The sequence below is a fragment of the Enhydra lutris genome, unplaced genomic scaffold (assembly GCF_002288905.1).
Source record: "Enhydra lutris kenyoni isolate GAN:26980312 unplaced genomic scaffold, ASM228890v2 scaffoldscaffold22, whole genome shotgun sequence".
NCBI lineage: Eukaryota > Metazoa > Chordata > Mammalia > Carnivora > Mustelidae > Enhydra > Enhydra lutris.
In genome coordinates, this window is record NW_019154106.1 from 580,216 (window position 1) to 595,647 (window position 15,432).

The window sequence follows — 15,432 nt, forward strand, 5'->3', positions numbered from 1 at the left end:
GTGTGTGTGTGTGTGTGTGTGTGTGTGTGTGTGTGTGTGTGTGTGTGTGTTGGGGTGGGGTGGGGGTGCTCCCATAACTCCAGAGGCACAGCAGGCCCTCCTGTGGCCTTGTCTCACCTGAGCAGGTTGGAACAGGCCTGGCTGGGCTGGGCTTCTCCTGCTGGGCTGGGGGAGGCTGGGGGGAGAGAGGATGCCAAGGTCACTCCCTCCTCCTTCCAGAGTAAAGAGTAAGGGGGTGTGACCCAGGCTCTGGACCCCCAGGAGGAGGCTGAGCTTTGCACGCTCATCTTCAGGCCAGATGCCCAGAAACCGGGGTCCCCCTTCTGCCCCTTCCTCCCTTCTCAGGCTGTGCTTTTCTCTTCCCAGCTTGTGGTGGTTGGAGTCAGGGGTCCCCCGGAGGGGCAGCCCGCCTGGGCTGCCCTGCGGTGTGACCCAAGGGGGCTCCTGGCCCAGGTGCCTGCTTCCAGAGGCGGTCACCCTAAGAGTTTGTTCTCCACAAGAGACTCTTGGCAGGGGTGAGGCCCCGGCCCGGAGCGAAGCACTGTGAGGCCAGGAGCCAGCAGCAGGGGTGGGTGGCAGCTGGGCCCTAGGCCCGGGACTGGGGTGAGCATCTTCTCTTGGTGGGGGATGTCGATGAGATGCAGTGGGTGCCAGTGTGATGGGTACCGAGCGGTTGGCAGAGTCGGCATGTCACTGTGGGTGACCTCACCTGACAGTGGTGGTTGTCACAGATCCTGGGGTGGTGGGGGGCGGTGGGTGTGCAGGAGAGTCAGGTCCCAGGAGGTGGGCAAGACTTGCCTCTTCCCTTGTCTGCCCTCCTCAGTGATCTGGGGAGCTGCCTGCAGGCAGAGGGAGAGGGGCCCCCTCCAGGGCCCAGCCACCCCCTGCACGGGTCCCCAGGCTGAGCTGTCTTTGCCTTGTGAAGCCTGAGGAGCAGCCGACCAGCGGCAGGACAGACACGCTCTGCCAGTGTCTGCGGTGGGTCAGAAACCCCTTTGGGATCCCCTCCTGGGCAGGACAGTCCATTTCCCTTTTATTCCACAATTCTGCATCCCTGCAAAGCCAGCTGGCCCCCTGCTGCTGACCTGGGCCTGTCCCTGCCCCAGCGTGGTGCCCAGCCGGGATCTGAGACCCGGAGGTCAGAGAGGGCATCGGGGCCTGCCCACAGCCCGTGGGAAGCACTCGTGAGGCGTGGTGCGAATGGTCAGGGGGCTGAGTCCCTGTGCCGGTGAGCCTGCGGGTGGCGGGGACAGAGGCTACAGCACCCTTCCCTGGGCCTCAGCTTCTTTGCTACCTGAGGGTGCTGGCCCCCCAGCCCATTTCCCACTGTCACTGGGAGACCTCTGAGTGTCATGCCTTAGTCTCCCCTGGAGCTAACTGTAGGGTCAGGGCCGCGGTTGTGGGTGGAAAGTCCCTGAGGGCTGGACCTCAAGACACTCACTTGTGTCAGTCCCTCTGACCCCCGCCCTACAGGGCCAGGCCAGGGGGGAGGTCATCATCTGCGGCTGGGGTGGGGGGGAATTGTGTCTGAAGGGGCAGCCATGCCTGTCCTGGGTGTGGCTCCCAGAGGGAGTGGGTGCCCAGGGCCCTGGTGGGGGGGGGGGCAGGAGTCCAGGCTGCAGGTGCAGATGGGGGGAGGAGAACAGGAAGGTGAGGAGCCCCTAAGGCACCATCCCTCATACCTGTTTAGAGGTCAAGGTGCAATGACTTCTCTAAGTTTGGCTCATCCTCGTCTTGGCTCTCCTGTCCAAGCCCCGCCAGACACCCCTTTCCCTCAGGGCCTTGATACTGCTGAAAGTAGAATCCCACAGGGCCGCCACACTGACCCCTTGAGGCATCTGCACGTCTGCTTTCTCCAGCTTTGCTGTCCACATCCCACCTGCTCCCCAGGCCATCGGGTGGCCCTGGCCGTTCCTGACTCGGCCTGGAGGGGCAGGAAAGGGGGAGGGCTTAGCCGATAATTGACTCTGATTCAGGTGCCCCATTCGACGGGTTTTCCTGGGGGGCGCCTGCGGGGTTGGGCAGGACTGAAGGTTCCAGCCGCAGGTCCTTGTCGGGCAGGCAAGAGTCATCACCTCGCTGTCCTGGGCCGCAGCCGCCCAGTCCTGTGTGGACGGGTTAGATCACAGGCTCCTCTCGGCGAAGGAAGCAGGCCTGCCTCTTGTCTCCAGTGCTGCAGCAGGGGTGACCTGAGCCGGGGGAGCTGGAGGAAACCGGCACCCCCCGGAGGAGGAGAGGGGCAGAGGCGCTGGTGATGGGGGCCCCTCAGAGTTCAGAGCCAACTGACCCCCAGACGCTCTCCGGCCTTCCCGTAGCAGGTGGGGCCCTTGCTGGCAGCAGACTGCTCCAGCAGGGACACAATGGCCCTCCTCAGAGGCCTGCATATGTATCGGGCACCTTAGGGCCAGGGTCCCCACGATGGGGGCAGGGGTGTCTCCCGGGAGCCCCATCCTGGCAAAGAGGGCCCTGTTCAGTACGCGGGAGCAGGTGGGGTGCTGGGCGCAGGGTGAGGGTTTGGGGCTGTTCGGGTCCCTACAGTGACAGAGGGGGAGGTGGAGGCCCAGGGTGGGGAGAGGGGGAGGAGGTGCCCTTCCAGACTCCCCTGCTCTGGGGCAGACTGCTCAGGGCTTCCCCAGGGGCAGTCTCCGTGCCCCAAGTGGTCCAGGTGTGGGGGGCACCTGGGCAGAGGAGGGTCTGAGCCCAGCAGGGCCAGGGTGCTTGTGTGTCTCCTCTGGGCAGGTGCCCAGCTTCTCCCAGATTCAGATCAGCCAAGCTGAGGGCCTGCCTTCCTGCTGCTTCCCTGGCAGGTGTCCCTCCCGGCCCCCTTCCCACCTCTGGGCTGCTCCCCACTCTGCCTCTCTCTGCGCCTGTGGGCAGGGTCCCTTCTGCATGGCTGGGGTGGGGGTTGGAGCCGTGCTTGCCTTTTCCTGCTGCCCAGGCCACCATAGGACTCTGGGTAAGTGCCACCTCCTCGGGGTCTCCCTTGCCCCATCTGCGCCCCAGGTGATGGGCTGCAGATGACGTCCAAGTGGGCAGCCTGGCCTGCTGTCACTGGCCCTTGGGCAAGGCCCCTGAGACTGGTGGGGGAGGGGACACCTGGTGGCAGAGGGCCTGTAGGGCTGGGATCCGTTACCTCCCCCAAGTCCTCCCTGCAGCTGGGAGGTCCCAGGGCAGGGGCTTGTGAGCGTCTCAGACCTTGTGGCTCCTCTTGGCCATGGCCTCCTGATGGTGCTGGGCAGGTCCCCATGTCCCGGCTGCGGCTGCTTTCTGCGACGGGGTGAGGCGGGGGGTTTCTGCTGCCCACAAGAAGGGGTGGGGGGTGAGGGCAGGCGGATTCTGTGATGGGATCGGGTCTGCAGGGCCCTGGGGAGCAGGTCCTGGGGTTGGGGTGCTTGGCTGGCCTAGTCAAGGCTCAGAAAGCTCTCCTCCTCGGGACCGGCCTCCGGCCGACGGGGCGGAGGGGGCTTCTGGGGCTTGGGGATGTCCTTCTGCTCTGCGGTGGCAGTCTGGGTCTCTGGGTCCAGCTCTGCGGCAGGCAGCCATGCTGTCCGCAGACACAGCCCGTTTCTGAATTTTGGAGCAGCGGCGCCGATGCCCGAACCAGGTGTGCATGTCTGCGGCCAGGTCGGTACCTCTCTGATAGGTTGGGGGTGGTGGCGGTCTGTTAGGGGCCCAGAGGCTCTGGCTCTACCCTGGGTGGTTGTCGGGACTGTCTCCTGCCCCACCCCCCATGACCCCAGTGGGTTTTGTGGAGTCTGGGCTGTTGGAAGGGAGGGCAAGGGGAGAGGTAGGTCGTCCAGACCTGTCTGGAGAGATCCTTCTGGATCTCAAGCAGACATGTGTAGGACTCTGTCTGGGGCAGAGGGATGTGGCCACAGCGCTGAAGGGCCGGAGGGGCCTTGGAAGCCAGGCGGTCCGCGTCCCAGCTGCGGCCCCAGACCCGGCCTTCTGCCTGTGGTAGGGGGCTCCTTCTCCCTTCTGGCTGCCCGGAGGACCCGGCCATGGCCTCTCCCTCTCCTCCCCCAGCAGTGCTGGCCAGGTTTTTGTGTGGAGCCTGATGGGGGGGGGGGGCTGGAACTCATGACCCTGAGATCCAGACATGAGCTGAGAGCAAGAGTTGGGCTCAACCAACTGAACCCAGGTGCCCCCCCTTTATTGTTATTATTTTTTTAAGAAAGATTTTATTTATTTATTTATTTGAAAGAGGGAGAGTGAGAGAGACAGCATGAGATGGGGGAGAGTCAGAAGGCGAAGTAGGGTCCCCACCGATCAGGGAACCTGATTCGGGACTCGATCCTGGGACTCCAGGATCATGACCTGAGCCGAAGGCAGTTGCTCAACCAACTGAGCCACCTGGGTGCCCCTCCCCCCCCATTTATAAAAGTCTTCTTTTTAAGTCGTCTCTACTCCCAGCGTGGGGCTCGAACTCATAGCCCTGAGATCAGCGTCACATGCTCCACTGGCTGAGCCGGCTGGGCATTGTTTGGGGTTCTTACCTGTGTCCTCAATGCCCCTTGTGGTCCGGTGAGCCCCTCCTTGCCCTGGAGGGTAGACGTGACCTTCCTGAAGCTGCTGGCCGGGGCTGTTCTGTTCCCCTGCCCAACCCCTCCTCCGGGGACGCTGGCGTCAGGGCCCTCAGTCAGTGGGGCTGCTCTCCTTGTGTCTGCGCCTTGGGGCTGAGGACGGCGCAGGGGCCTGCTGACCCATAGGAGCGGCGGCCTGTTGTGTAGTTTTCCAGTGAAGGGCCGGACGAGTAGCCACCAGGTGACAATATCCAGTGTCAGCACAGAGGTACCTACCTCGAGCCCCTTGGCTCAGTCTTCCTGACTCCTGCCTTGGGGCAGCTGCACACCTGGGTTCTGGCTCGGTGGCGCATCCCGCAGTTCCTAACTTGTACGGATGGGGCCCCCTCATGGTTCTTCTTGGCTGGGAGGGGCGAACCACCTTGCCGTGCCCCAAGGCTGTGCTGGCTGCCAGGAGAGGGGCTTCTGGGCACAGGCTGGGCCCCTGCGGGCACCTGGCCCTCTGCCGTGTTCCAAGAACATAGCCAGCTGTCCTGCCGTCTGCTGTCCTGCCGTCTGTGGGCCGGAGGGACCGTGGCAGAGGGCCACCTGACACCTGCCCCTGCCCGGGCCTGGGTGTGGGGGTTGGCATCTCAGACTTGTGGTCCTTTCACCCAGCCCTAGGCCAGAATGAAAAATGCAAGAGGGGGGACAGCAGGAAGGAGGGGGGACAGCAGGAAGGAGGGGGGACTGCAGGAAGGACGGGGGACAGCAGGAAGGAGGGGGAGCACAAGCCAGGCGGTGGCCTGGAGCTGGTGACAGGTGAGGGCAGGAGATGAGGCTCCAGGTGCACGGGAGGGAGTCAGGGAGGCCTCAGCGACGGGAGGGCATGGGTGGGGGACCCAAAAGGAGGCCTGGGCCCCCCTCTCAAGCTGTCATGGGCTTTTGCGTGGCTGGGGAGGGGAGCCCAGCCAGTGCCCCAAACCATGGGAGAGCGGGGCTGGACGTCCATGGGGTTCGGGTGGGGTCCCAGCCTCCCAGGGACCTCAGCCCCACTTACCCTGTGTTTGATGTTCTCTGTCTGAGTCTAACGGGCTTTGTTTTTTCCTGCACTTGGAGGCTGTAATTTTCCTGCCAAAATGTTTTAAAAGCTGCATGCACAGAAACATTTTCAAAGTTATAGCTAGTTTTAGTAACTGCATGTGCGTTTTGTTAGTGTACGTGTCTGAGTGTTTAGCGACTGGTTTGGGCAAACGTGCTTGAACACAGAGGGCCTTGGGGCTTGTGGCCACGGCAGGCCACAGGGCAGCACATCTGTGACACAAGCCTGTGTCTGCCACCGACGGTGAGGGGCGCCTGCGGCAGCACGGCATGTGACGTGGTGTGTGACACTGATGGTGGGGGCACCCGTGGCAGTGGGGCGTGTGACGTGGTGGCAGTGAGGGGTGCGTGTGTCACAGTGTGGGTCTCTCCTGCCATCTCAGGGTGGAGGTGGGACGTTGTGTAGACTTAATTATGGAAATCCATTTCTCCTGCTGCTGGGGGTGAGGAGTTCCCTCCTGGGTTCCACAGAGACCTGGGCCAGTCCCCACCCCCACAGCTGCTCTGCTCCCCGTGTCCTCCCCTTGTCCTTCTATGTGTCCCCATGGGGCAAGGGAGCTCAGACGGGCTCATTTTCCTGCTGACTGGAGCCGTCTGCCGACGTCCTTGAAGGCGGGCACTTGGGGTTGTAAAGAAGGGGTAATTCCTCTGCTCAGGGACCTGCCGCAGGAGGCGGTCCTCCCCCGCCCCCCACTGAGGCCCCACTCCTGGGGGCTCAGCCCAGAGACATGACGTGCTCAGAGTGGGGGCTGCATGGTTCAGTGGGGGACAAACTGGCATGAGGCCTGGGCATGGTGGCCGGTTACTGTGTCCTGCTTCATGGGGAGGTGGCCCACATTCATACCCGCCCTGACCTGGTTCCCTCCCTGCTCCCCAGCCACAGTGTCCCTTCTGTGCACAGCACCCGACTGGGCAACCCCAGCTTCAACCTTGCCTTGGGGTTTTGGAGATCCTGGAGGCAGTGGGTACGCTGTAGGGACATGGTGCTGGGTGTCCCTGCAGGCATGGGGGAGGGGCATAGCTCCAGAAAACCCCTCGGTTCCATTTCTCATCTGTAGGTTGGGTGGGAGGATCGAATGAGCCGGAGCCTGTCCCAGCCTCCTGTGCGCCATGGTGCTGAGCGGTGCCTCGCACAGGCAGGTGTGGGGTGCCCAGAAGCTCTGGGTGTCCCCTGGGCGGCCTCGCCGGGGGTCAGCACCTTGGACAGTGCCAGCACCGCTCCATCCCTGCAGGCGCACCCACACCTCCAGGACTGCCCTGGGGCGGTGCCCACGCCCAGATCTGCAGTGAAGACCTCTCCTGTCTGTGTCCCCCCAACACAGGGCAGCTCTCTTCTTGCACTGGTGCCCACCGAGGGCACCGAGGCAGTCTGAGCCCCTCCTCTGGGTGGGTCCCCCCACTGTGCTCCCACCTCGTCTGGGCAGCCCCCCCACCCCGGCCTCCTGGCCCCTGGTCACGGCCCTGAGTTTGATCACTGCACCACTGACCACCTCTCAGGAGGCCACTGGCAGAGGCTCTGTCACTGTCCATCGTGGGCCCTCTGGGGACCTCCAGGGCCATGTGGTCAGTGCCAGGGGCAGGTCAGGCTCTACACCAGGCTCCCCCAAAACTGGTACCCTGCCCCCTCCCTGCGCCTTGCCTGAGCTGCAGACCCCAGCCTACTCTGGGGAGGGGCCTCAAATAGGCAGGACAACCCCAGCTTCCAGGACCCTGCCCTGAGCCAGCAGCATTCAGCAGAGGTATTGTTTAGAACTTTTAGACTGAAGTTCTTGCTTTTGTGGAAGGTGCAAAGCAGGGTGGGAGGCCAGAGAGGACCCTCATGTTCACCCTGGGCTGTCTGGACCCCCACACTGGATGGTGGTGGGGCATGTCAGCCGGGGGCTCTCCTGCCCCATTCAGCCCTTGGCAAGGCCCAGAGGGATCCCAGATGCCCACACCCAGGGAGCCGTGGCCCCTGCTCTTGGTCTGAGAGCTGCATGCTCCCCACCCCCACAATTGCAGTCTCCTGCCCGCCTGGCTGAGTGCACGGCGTGCACACTCCCCAGAGACTCCTGGACAACGGAGCAGTGCCCCGCCGCCACCCCAGGGCCAGGCTGACCTGGTGATGGGGGAAGGGGCGAGGATGTGCACATGGGAAGGTGAGGCCTCCTTGGGCAGGGGCCTCAGAGCCGGTGGAGCCTGCAGAGTCATGGGGTCCCTGCTGGGCTTGGGGAGCCCATCCAGTTGCTGGGGAGTCGTTGTGTGTGGATGGCCCTGGCTCCCCTTGGCTCTGCCTCTGACTCACTGGGTGGGAGGCTCACTTCCCAGCCTCAGTTCCCTGGTCTGGGAAATCGGGTGGGAGTCTGGCCTTCTAGGCTCAGGAATCTTTTGTGGGGTGAGGCAGGGCTTGTGGTCCTGGGCGGCTGCGGTATACCCTGGAGTCTGTGAGCTAGCCTGTCCTGGGCATGCAGGGGGATCGCTCCAAGGACTGGGGGTCGTGCCCAGGGGGCCCTGGGGGCCCCGCCAGATGTTGAGGAGTGGGGAGGGGTCCCCAGGCAGGGCCGCCTGGCTTTCCCCAGAGCCCAGCAGGCATTAGCCACCAAGTGGTCTCACTGAAGCCCAGGTTTTGGGGAACCAGGAGCTGGTCAGTGTTCATGGGGCTTACCTGGAAAACAGTCTCCTCTTTGTTTCTGAGATCACCCAGAGCCCTGGCGCACCCCTGCTCCCCCAAGGCTGGGTGTCCCCGTCACCAGGAGAGGCCGAGGGCCCACTCTGGGTTCTTTACCACTTTGCTTTCTCCCCCTTCTTCCTCTCATTTCAATGTTTTTTTTTTTTTTTTTAAAGATTTTATTTATTTAATCTGACAGAGAGGCAGTGAGAGGGAACACAAGCAGGGGGAGTGGGCGAGGGCGAAGCAGGCTTCTCACAGAGCAGAGAGCCCAATGCAGGGCTGGATCCCAGGAGCCTGTGATCATGACCTGAGCCTAAGGCAGATGCTTATCCCACTGAGCCCCCCAGGTGTCCCTTCAATTGTGTTTGTAATAAGGAGCGACTATGAAATTCAGTAACAGTCCCAGTGGTTGAAAGGGAGGGGCAGTGAGGGCCAGGGATGGGGTTCTCTGCTCCATCCTGTGCTGGTGTCCATGCCGGGGCCTGGTGCGTGATCTGGGCCTTGCACTTAGAAGAGGACAGCTGGGGATGCCAGGGGGGCCCATTGGGATTATGGCCACCCACTGGGAGGTGGTTTTAGGAAGAGGGGAGTGTGTGGTCCAGCAGGGTCTCCAGGGGTCATCTCCCTGACTGCTCAGGTCCAGAGAGGCTGTGGGGTAGGTGCAGGCCAGGACCTGGGGGAGAGGGGGATGCTTCCTAGAGGGGTGGTGTTTGGGGGGCCCTAGGGCCCCTTGCCCAGGCTGCTTCACTGTGTCCCTGGGACAGGCACCCCACTTGTGACATGAATGGAGAGTGTCCTCAGACCATCTGCTCCCCACTGCCAGAGGTGGCGGACCTTGGAGTCCCCATTACTGTGACTGTGGGGGAACCGGCTGGGTGCTGGGACAAGGCTGGGAGGGCTGAAGGTCAGCAGGGTGGGCCTGTGGGATGCCACTCTGGGTGACCACTGGGGTCTGGTGCAGCCTGCCCTGGGGTGTGTGGATGGTGGGTTCACAGCCCTCTTTTCCCCCCGGCGGTTCCAGCTGGGAGGCTGTGGCATCCTTGGTGTCGGCATCTGGCTGGCTGCCACCCAGGGGAACTTCGCCACCCTGTCCTCCTCCTTCCCGTCCCTGTCGGCCGCCAACCTGCTTATCGTTACCGGCACCTTCATCATGGCCATCGGCTTCGTGGGCTGCATCGGGGCCATCAAGGAGAACAAGTGCCTCTTGCTCACTGTGAGTGCCCCCCGCACGCAGGCTCCGTCTCTGGGCCCCTGCTCCCTACCTGTGCTGACTCCGCAGGACCGGAACAGGTCACAGCCATGGCCTATGGCAGCCCCTGGGGACCTTGCTGGGGTTGGGGTCGGGGTGAGGGTTGGTTGCTGGGGGGGGCTGCTCGGTCAGGGTTTAGTGGAAGCCTCCCCGGACAGGACGGAGACCACCTCCATGTGCCCAGGAGTGCCAGGCGGGGCCCCCTCCAGCCTATATAGGGTCTGTTTGCTCTGAGACCACCCTTCCTGGGAGCCCCTGCCCAGCTCCTGTCCCAGGACCCTCTGCTGAGAGGCTCGCAGTCCCCTCCTGTGCAGTGGAGACCGATTCACAGGCAGGCTGTGGTTCCCCATCTTCAGGAGCATTAAACCGGGGAGGAGAGGGGTCAGGCTCCTCACGGATTAGCATGTCCGGCAAGGCCTCCTGCAGCTTGATCTCGTCAGCCGAGCCCTTGCCCAGGGTGGGGCCTCGGAGGGCCTGTCCCCCAATCTGTGCAGTTGTCCCGGGTGTTCAGCTGGTTCCACAAGCTCCCGTCAGGGCCTGGGGCTCTGATCCCTTGGAGCAGAGGGTGGGGGTGTGGCTGAGTCGCCAGCTGCCCCGGGGCAGGAAGCTGTGGTGTGCGTGGGGGGCCCAACCCCAGCCTTCCCTGCAGGGTGACCTGAAGTCCAGAGTGCGGGGCCTGCTGGGGGCACTGTGGGCCCTGAGTCCTGGGCCTGCACTGAGGGAAGGCCAGATCGGGGATCCCGGGGGAGGACAGGGCTTGCTTCCCCCAGCCCGTCCCCTTGCTGCAGGAAAGGCAGGGTGGACGCAGGCGGTCTCTGCTGCCCCGCTGGCCTGTGGCTCTGGGGTGCTCACCAGACGGTGGGGGGTGGGGATGACTGCCACCCAGCAGGCAAGGTTTGTGCGGTCAGGTGGGGCTTTGCAGGCTCCTGGTGGCTGTCGCCTCACCTTGGTCTTTCCTGAGGGGGTGTTGACCACCCCTGGCTGCTCTGACGGCTGTAACTGGCATGGTTCAGGGTCTTTGTGGTCTGACCTTCTCCCTGCCCACCACAGGGACACAGGCACAAAGCACACATGTGTGCTGGCAGGGGTGAGACTTGTGCTTCCGAGGTTGGTTGAGCAAGAGAAGAGCCCTCGCTCCAGAGAGGGCAGGAGCCCCAGGGAGGTGGGGCAGTAGGAGGGGGGGCTGCTGGTCTCCGGGGAATGGACACCTGTGGGGGAGGTTCCTGTAGCAGCGGGGTGTCTGTCTGCATTTGCGGCCCCACCCTTGGGAGGCTGCACGGGCCAGGGGGGCAGCTAGGGGCCAGGCGGCCAAGTCACCAAGGCCGGGTCCCCTGTGCAGTTCTTCGTGCTGCTGCTGCTGGTGTTCCTGCTGGAGGCCACCATCACCATCTTGTTCTTCGCCTACACTGACAAGGTTCGCCCACCCTTGCCCTCCCCAGCTTCGGGGGTGGGGGCTCTGAGCTCACCAGCCAGCTAGGGCCACAGCACTGTGGGTGACAAGGGTGCGGGCAGGGCTGGGAATGGCAGTCACAAGCCCCACACTTGGTGTGGGTGGACAAAAGCCCTGCCATCCACGCACTGGGGGACGTGGCTTTAACCGCAGCCACCAGAGGCTGGGCCTGGAGGGGGACGCCAGTGGCCTGGAGGCTTGGGGAGGTTTCTGGCCCTCCAGGAAGTGGGGGACAGGGGAGCAGTGCTGTGGTATGGCTGTGCTGAGCTCCTGCTGTCCTGGACTGCGTGTCTGCCAGGCAGGGAGAATCCCCCGTCCCCAGGTCCTTAACCACCTATTTACTTACTGCTGGCTTGTGGCCGTGTGCTTCCTGCCCGGTTGTGCCCTGCACCTGCTCCTTCCTCTGCTCACGCTCTTCCCTCTGCCCACGGGTGCTCTCGCTTGGCTCCTGGGTCCCTCTGGCATCCTCCCGTTGGTGCACTTTCTGGCGCTGGATGATCCCCCAGACCTGGCTTGGCCTCCCCTTCCCCAGGCCTGGAATCATCCTCTCCTCCGGGAGCCCTGGTTCCCTCGCTGGAGGACGGTCTGGGGAACCGAGTTGCGGGGGCCAGTGTGCTCGCCGCCACTGGGGCGTCGTAGCTTCTGGGCCCCTTGGCGGACGGATGGAGCCGCGTGTGCTCACAACCTGCGTGTACAGACCGGTCGGTGTTCCTGTACGTGTCCGTCTGTCTGTACCTGCAGCTGAGGTGGCAGACTCTGGTGCCAACCGGTGTTCAGCACCACAGAGGGCCCAGGGGTGGGGATGGGCCTAGGGATGGGGGCTTCTGGGAGGAGGGGACTCCAAGGAGGGAGACAGTGGGCACAGGGTGCCTGTGGGGTCTGGATGGGGGAGGTGGAGCTGGCTGTGGGGGGGTCCTGCTGACCCCACTGCATCTGCAGATCGACAGGTATGCCCAGCAGGACCTAAAGAAGGGTCTGCACCTGTATGGGACCCCAGGCAACGTGGGCCTCACCAACGCCTGGAGCATCATCCAGACTGACGTGAGTGTGTGTGTGTGTGTGTGTGTGTGTGTGTGTGTGTGTGTGTGTGTGTAGGCAGAGGGGATGAGGGTGTGTCGTGTAGGGGACACAGCCCACCCACCCACCCCCCAACCATCCCAGCCCCTGCACCTGTCCACAGTTTCGCTGCTGTGGGGTCTCCAACTACACCGACTGGTTCGAGGTCTACAACGCCACCCGCGTGCCTGACTCCTGCTGCCTGGAGTTCAGTGAGAGCTGTGGCCTTCACGCACCTGGCACCTGGTGGAAGGCGGTGAGCCTCTCCCCTCCCCAGGCATCCTGGCCCCAGGGGAACTGGGGGTGGGGAAGAGGGCCAGCCTCGAGGCCCCTGTGACGCACACCCTTCCTCCAGCCATGTTACGAGACCGTGAAGATGTGGCTCCAGGAGAACCTTCTGGCTGTGGGTATCTTTGGGCTGTGCACGGCACTGGTACAGGTACGCTGGCCGGGTCCTGCCTCAGGAGCCACCTGGACTCACCCGTCTCTGACCTCACAGCTTAGCTCACCAGCAGCCGGGTGGAGGTGCCTTGAGCCCCCATGGCTGAGCAGAGGTGGGGTTCGAGGTGTGGTCAGAGGCCACTCCACAGGGAGGTGACCTTTGACGTATCACGGCCTGGTAGGCCAGCCTGTTCCTGTGGCCTAAGCCTGGCAGCTGTGGTGGGTGAGTCACGGGACGGCCCAGCCAGTGCCGAGCAAGGGTGGGCAGCCCAGGGCCTGGTGCCCGAGCTGGGCTTCCTGGCCCCTGTGGAGGCCCAGAGTGTCAGACCCTGCAGGAGCTGGAGGCCAGTATGTCAGCAAACCCGGACATCGGGCAGCCCTGTTCCTGGGGTGCAGTGATAGGCGGGTCCCAGCCAGATCACACACTGTCAGAGGTGATCCCACGTGGAGGATGTGCAGGGGAGGGAGGGGGGGGCCACGGAGCCAACGGGCCCTGAAGCCACCAGCAGAACCACAGCAGCCACACTGAAAGGCAGGTCTGGGGGCTGAGCCCTAGGAGTCCCCAGCGTGACCCCTATGCTAAGGCTCGGGGATGTGGCTGGGAGGGACCCGAACTGCCAGGGTTGGGGGAGGCATCCCTGGGGAAGTGGGGTACGGGCCACCCAGGGAGGAAGCTGTGGGGTGGGGTCTGTGGCAGGACCCCTCTGTGCCTGTGGTCTCCGGGAGCAGTCCTGCCCAGCCCCTCTCGTGTCTCCACAGATCCTGGGTCTGACCTTCGCTATGACCATGTACTGTCAGGTGGTGAAGGCGGACACCTACTGTGCCTAGGGTGCCCGCTGCCTGCCACCCCTGCCTCGCTGCCGAAGGACACGGCCCACTGGGAGATGCCCGTGTCCCCACCTTCCTCTCCTGCTGCAGGAGTCAGCACCACCCCTGCCCCCCCACCCCCCCCCAAGACCCTCAGCCAGCTGGGTGAGCACCGTGCTGGAGGCGGGAGGGGCTTCTGGCACATTTCATGTCCGTGTATTCTCCCGAGCAGTGTCTGCCCCCCTGGCTGGGGTCATTCACGAGTGGGGATGGGGGTGAAGGGCTGACCGCTGGTCCTGGTGCTCCAGGTGGGGCTGCCGCCCCACCACCCACATTCCACAGCGGAGCCTGGGCAGGCTCTGGGTGCATCTTAATAAAGTGTGTGGACAGCCCCCCACCACCGCATCTGTTGCTGCCTGACCCCCAGGGACGTGCCCAGTGCCTGGGGTGGGATTCCTGCACATGCGTGGGGCCAGCCCCCAACCCCCCGGGAAATCTGCTGGTGGTGCAGAGGTGTCCCAGGACCGCCCTGTGCCTCCCTCCCCATCAAGCCGCAGGGCCTTGCCTGTCCCAGGGCCCTCTCTGTTTCTGTGAACTTGGCCCCGGAACTGCTCATCTGTACGGGCTGTCGGGAGGGGAGCGGAAGCGGCAGGTGCATCAATGCGGGGGGCCCTGGAGACAGGAGCAATGGGCGCGGGGAAGGCCGTGGGTCCGGAGCTTAGGGGAAGGATGGGACCCTCCAGGAGCCTCACTAGCTGTGCGGCACACGACCCCTCAAACCGCCATCTCCAGCCCTCCTTCCTGCCGGCTCCAAGGTGCTGCCCTCCCCCCGTGCCCCCAGGAACACCCCGTATCACTGTCCTTGTGTGGCAGGCCCACCTGGGGATGCCCAACCTAGCACTGACCGCAGCCACAGACACGACTGACAGCCACTGTGCTCACAAGCCCACCGACCCCACCTGTCCTCACTCCACGGAAACTACCAGAACCAGTGTAGTGACGTCAGCGCATGTGGTTAATGCCCCCGAACTAAACCATTTCTCACCCGCCAGCCGCAAACGACTGGAAAACCAGCAGGAACGTCGCGTACCCAGGAAAGCAGTCCCCACGTGACCCTACCCACCCCGTGTCCATAGAGCCCCCCTATTGGTATGTGTGACCAGAGACAGACCTGCGCCACGCTCGGTTGGTCCCGAGCACGCCACGTGCAAGCTCACTGGACCCATGGGAACGGCTTGCAGACCTGGGACCCTTTCCGCTCACAGCCTCCTAGGTGACCCTCAGACTCTAGCCCTGACTCAATTTCCCCCATGATCCTCCAGTGGCCTTGGAGCCCAGGGTCCCTGCCCTCCAGCCCAGACCCCCACCTGCTGGCTCTGCTTCCAAGGCTCACTGTTTCGTGTGGGTTGCCCCTGGGGTCTGACCTCAGGACCCCTCTCTCACAGCTCTCACCCCCTTTACTGGTCCCACCTTCCCCCCCACACCCAGTGTCCATCACCTACCCGGCTCCCCGTCTAACCCCCAGCTCCAGAACAGACTTGAGACCTACTAGAGCCTGGCACCCCAGCCCCGGCGCCACGGCCTCCTGGCTCCCCTCCTGCCCAGGCCTCTGAAGCCGGGACAAGGCGATGCTCCGTCCTCTGCTCCTGCCCATTGCCAGGGGCGCTGGTGTGGGGACTCGGGGAACCTCTTGCTGTGGCCCCACATGCCGACCCTCCAGCAGACGGGCACACGTGCGGACACACGTGCACACGCACGCACCCACAGCAGGTGCGCACACAGACTTCCCAGGACAGCTTCGCGCCCCCCCGCCACGCCCTCCCCGTCCCTCTGTGCAGGCCCAGACTCTGCATCCGCCCTCGCAGGCTGCCCTGCCCCCGCCCCCAGCAAGTCTGCTGGGTTGGGAATGGGGGCACTTGGCAGGGCCCGTCCCCTCAGAACTGCGGGGTTCCTCTGTGGGGCCACTCAACAGGGCACTGGCTGGCCCCGCCCCTCAGAGCCCTCCCGTTCATGTCCCACAGCAGGAGAGCAGGGAGCATGGCCTCTGCCCCCAGACTCGCAGCATGGAAGCCCCGAGTCCCCTGCAGCGCCTGCCCGTCTGTCGGGTCTGGCCCCGTGGACAGCACCAGGCCCTGGATGGGCCTGCTCCCCGAGGGGCTGTGCTGCTTGGAGCCCA

General features: G+C 64.1%; 1 protein-coding gene across 5 annotated transcripts in view; it reads left to right on the top strand.

Annotated features, from left to right (window-relative positions):
• The window catches only part of LOC111149434 (tetraspanin 4), a 24,757-nt gene extending 9,332 nt beyond the window's left edge, over positions 1–15,425 (top strand). For all 5 annotated transcript variants that reach the window (XM_022506504.1, XM_022506503.1, XM_022506506.1 and 2 more), the window contains 6 exons: positions 9,275–9,466; positions 10,842–10,916; positions 11,892–11,993; positions 12,133–12,264; positions 12,364–12,447; positions 13,209–15,425. In XM_022506504.1, the coding sequence (XP_022362212.1) occupies positions 9,275–9,466; positions 10,842–10,916; positions 11,892–11,993; positions 12,133–12,264; positions 12,364–12,447; positions 13,209–13,277 (654 nt within the window). In that variant the 3' untranslated portion in view covers positions 13,278–15,425. The remainder of the gene's footprint in view (positions 1–9,274; positions 9,467–10,841; positions 10,917–11,891; positions 11,994–12,132; positions 12,265–12,363; positions 12,448–13,208) is intronic.
• Positions 15,426–15,432: the final 7 nt, after the last annotated feature.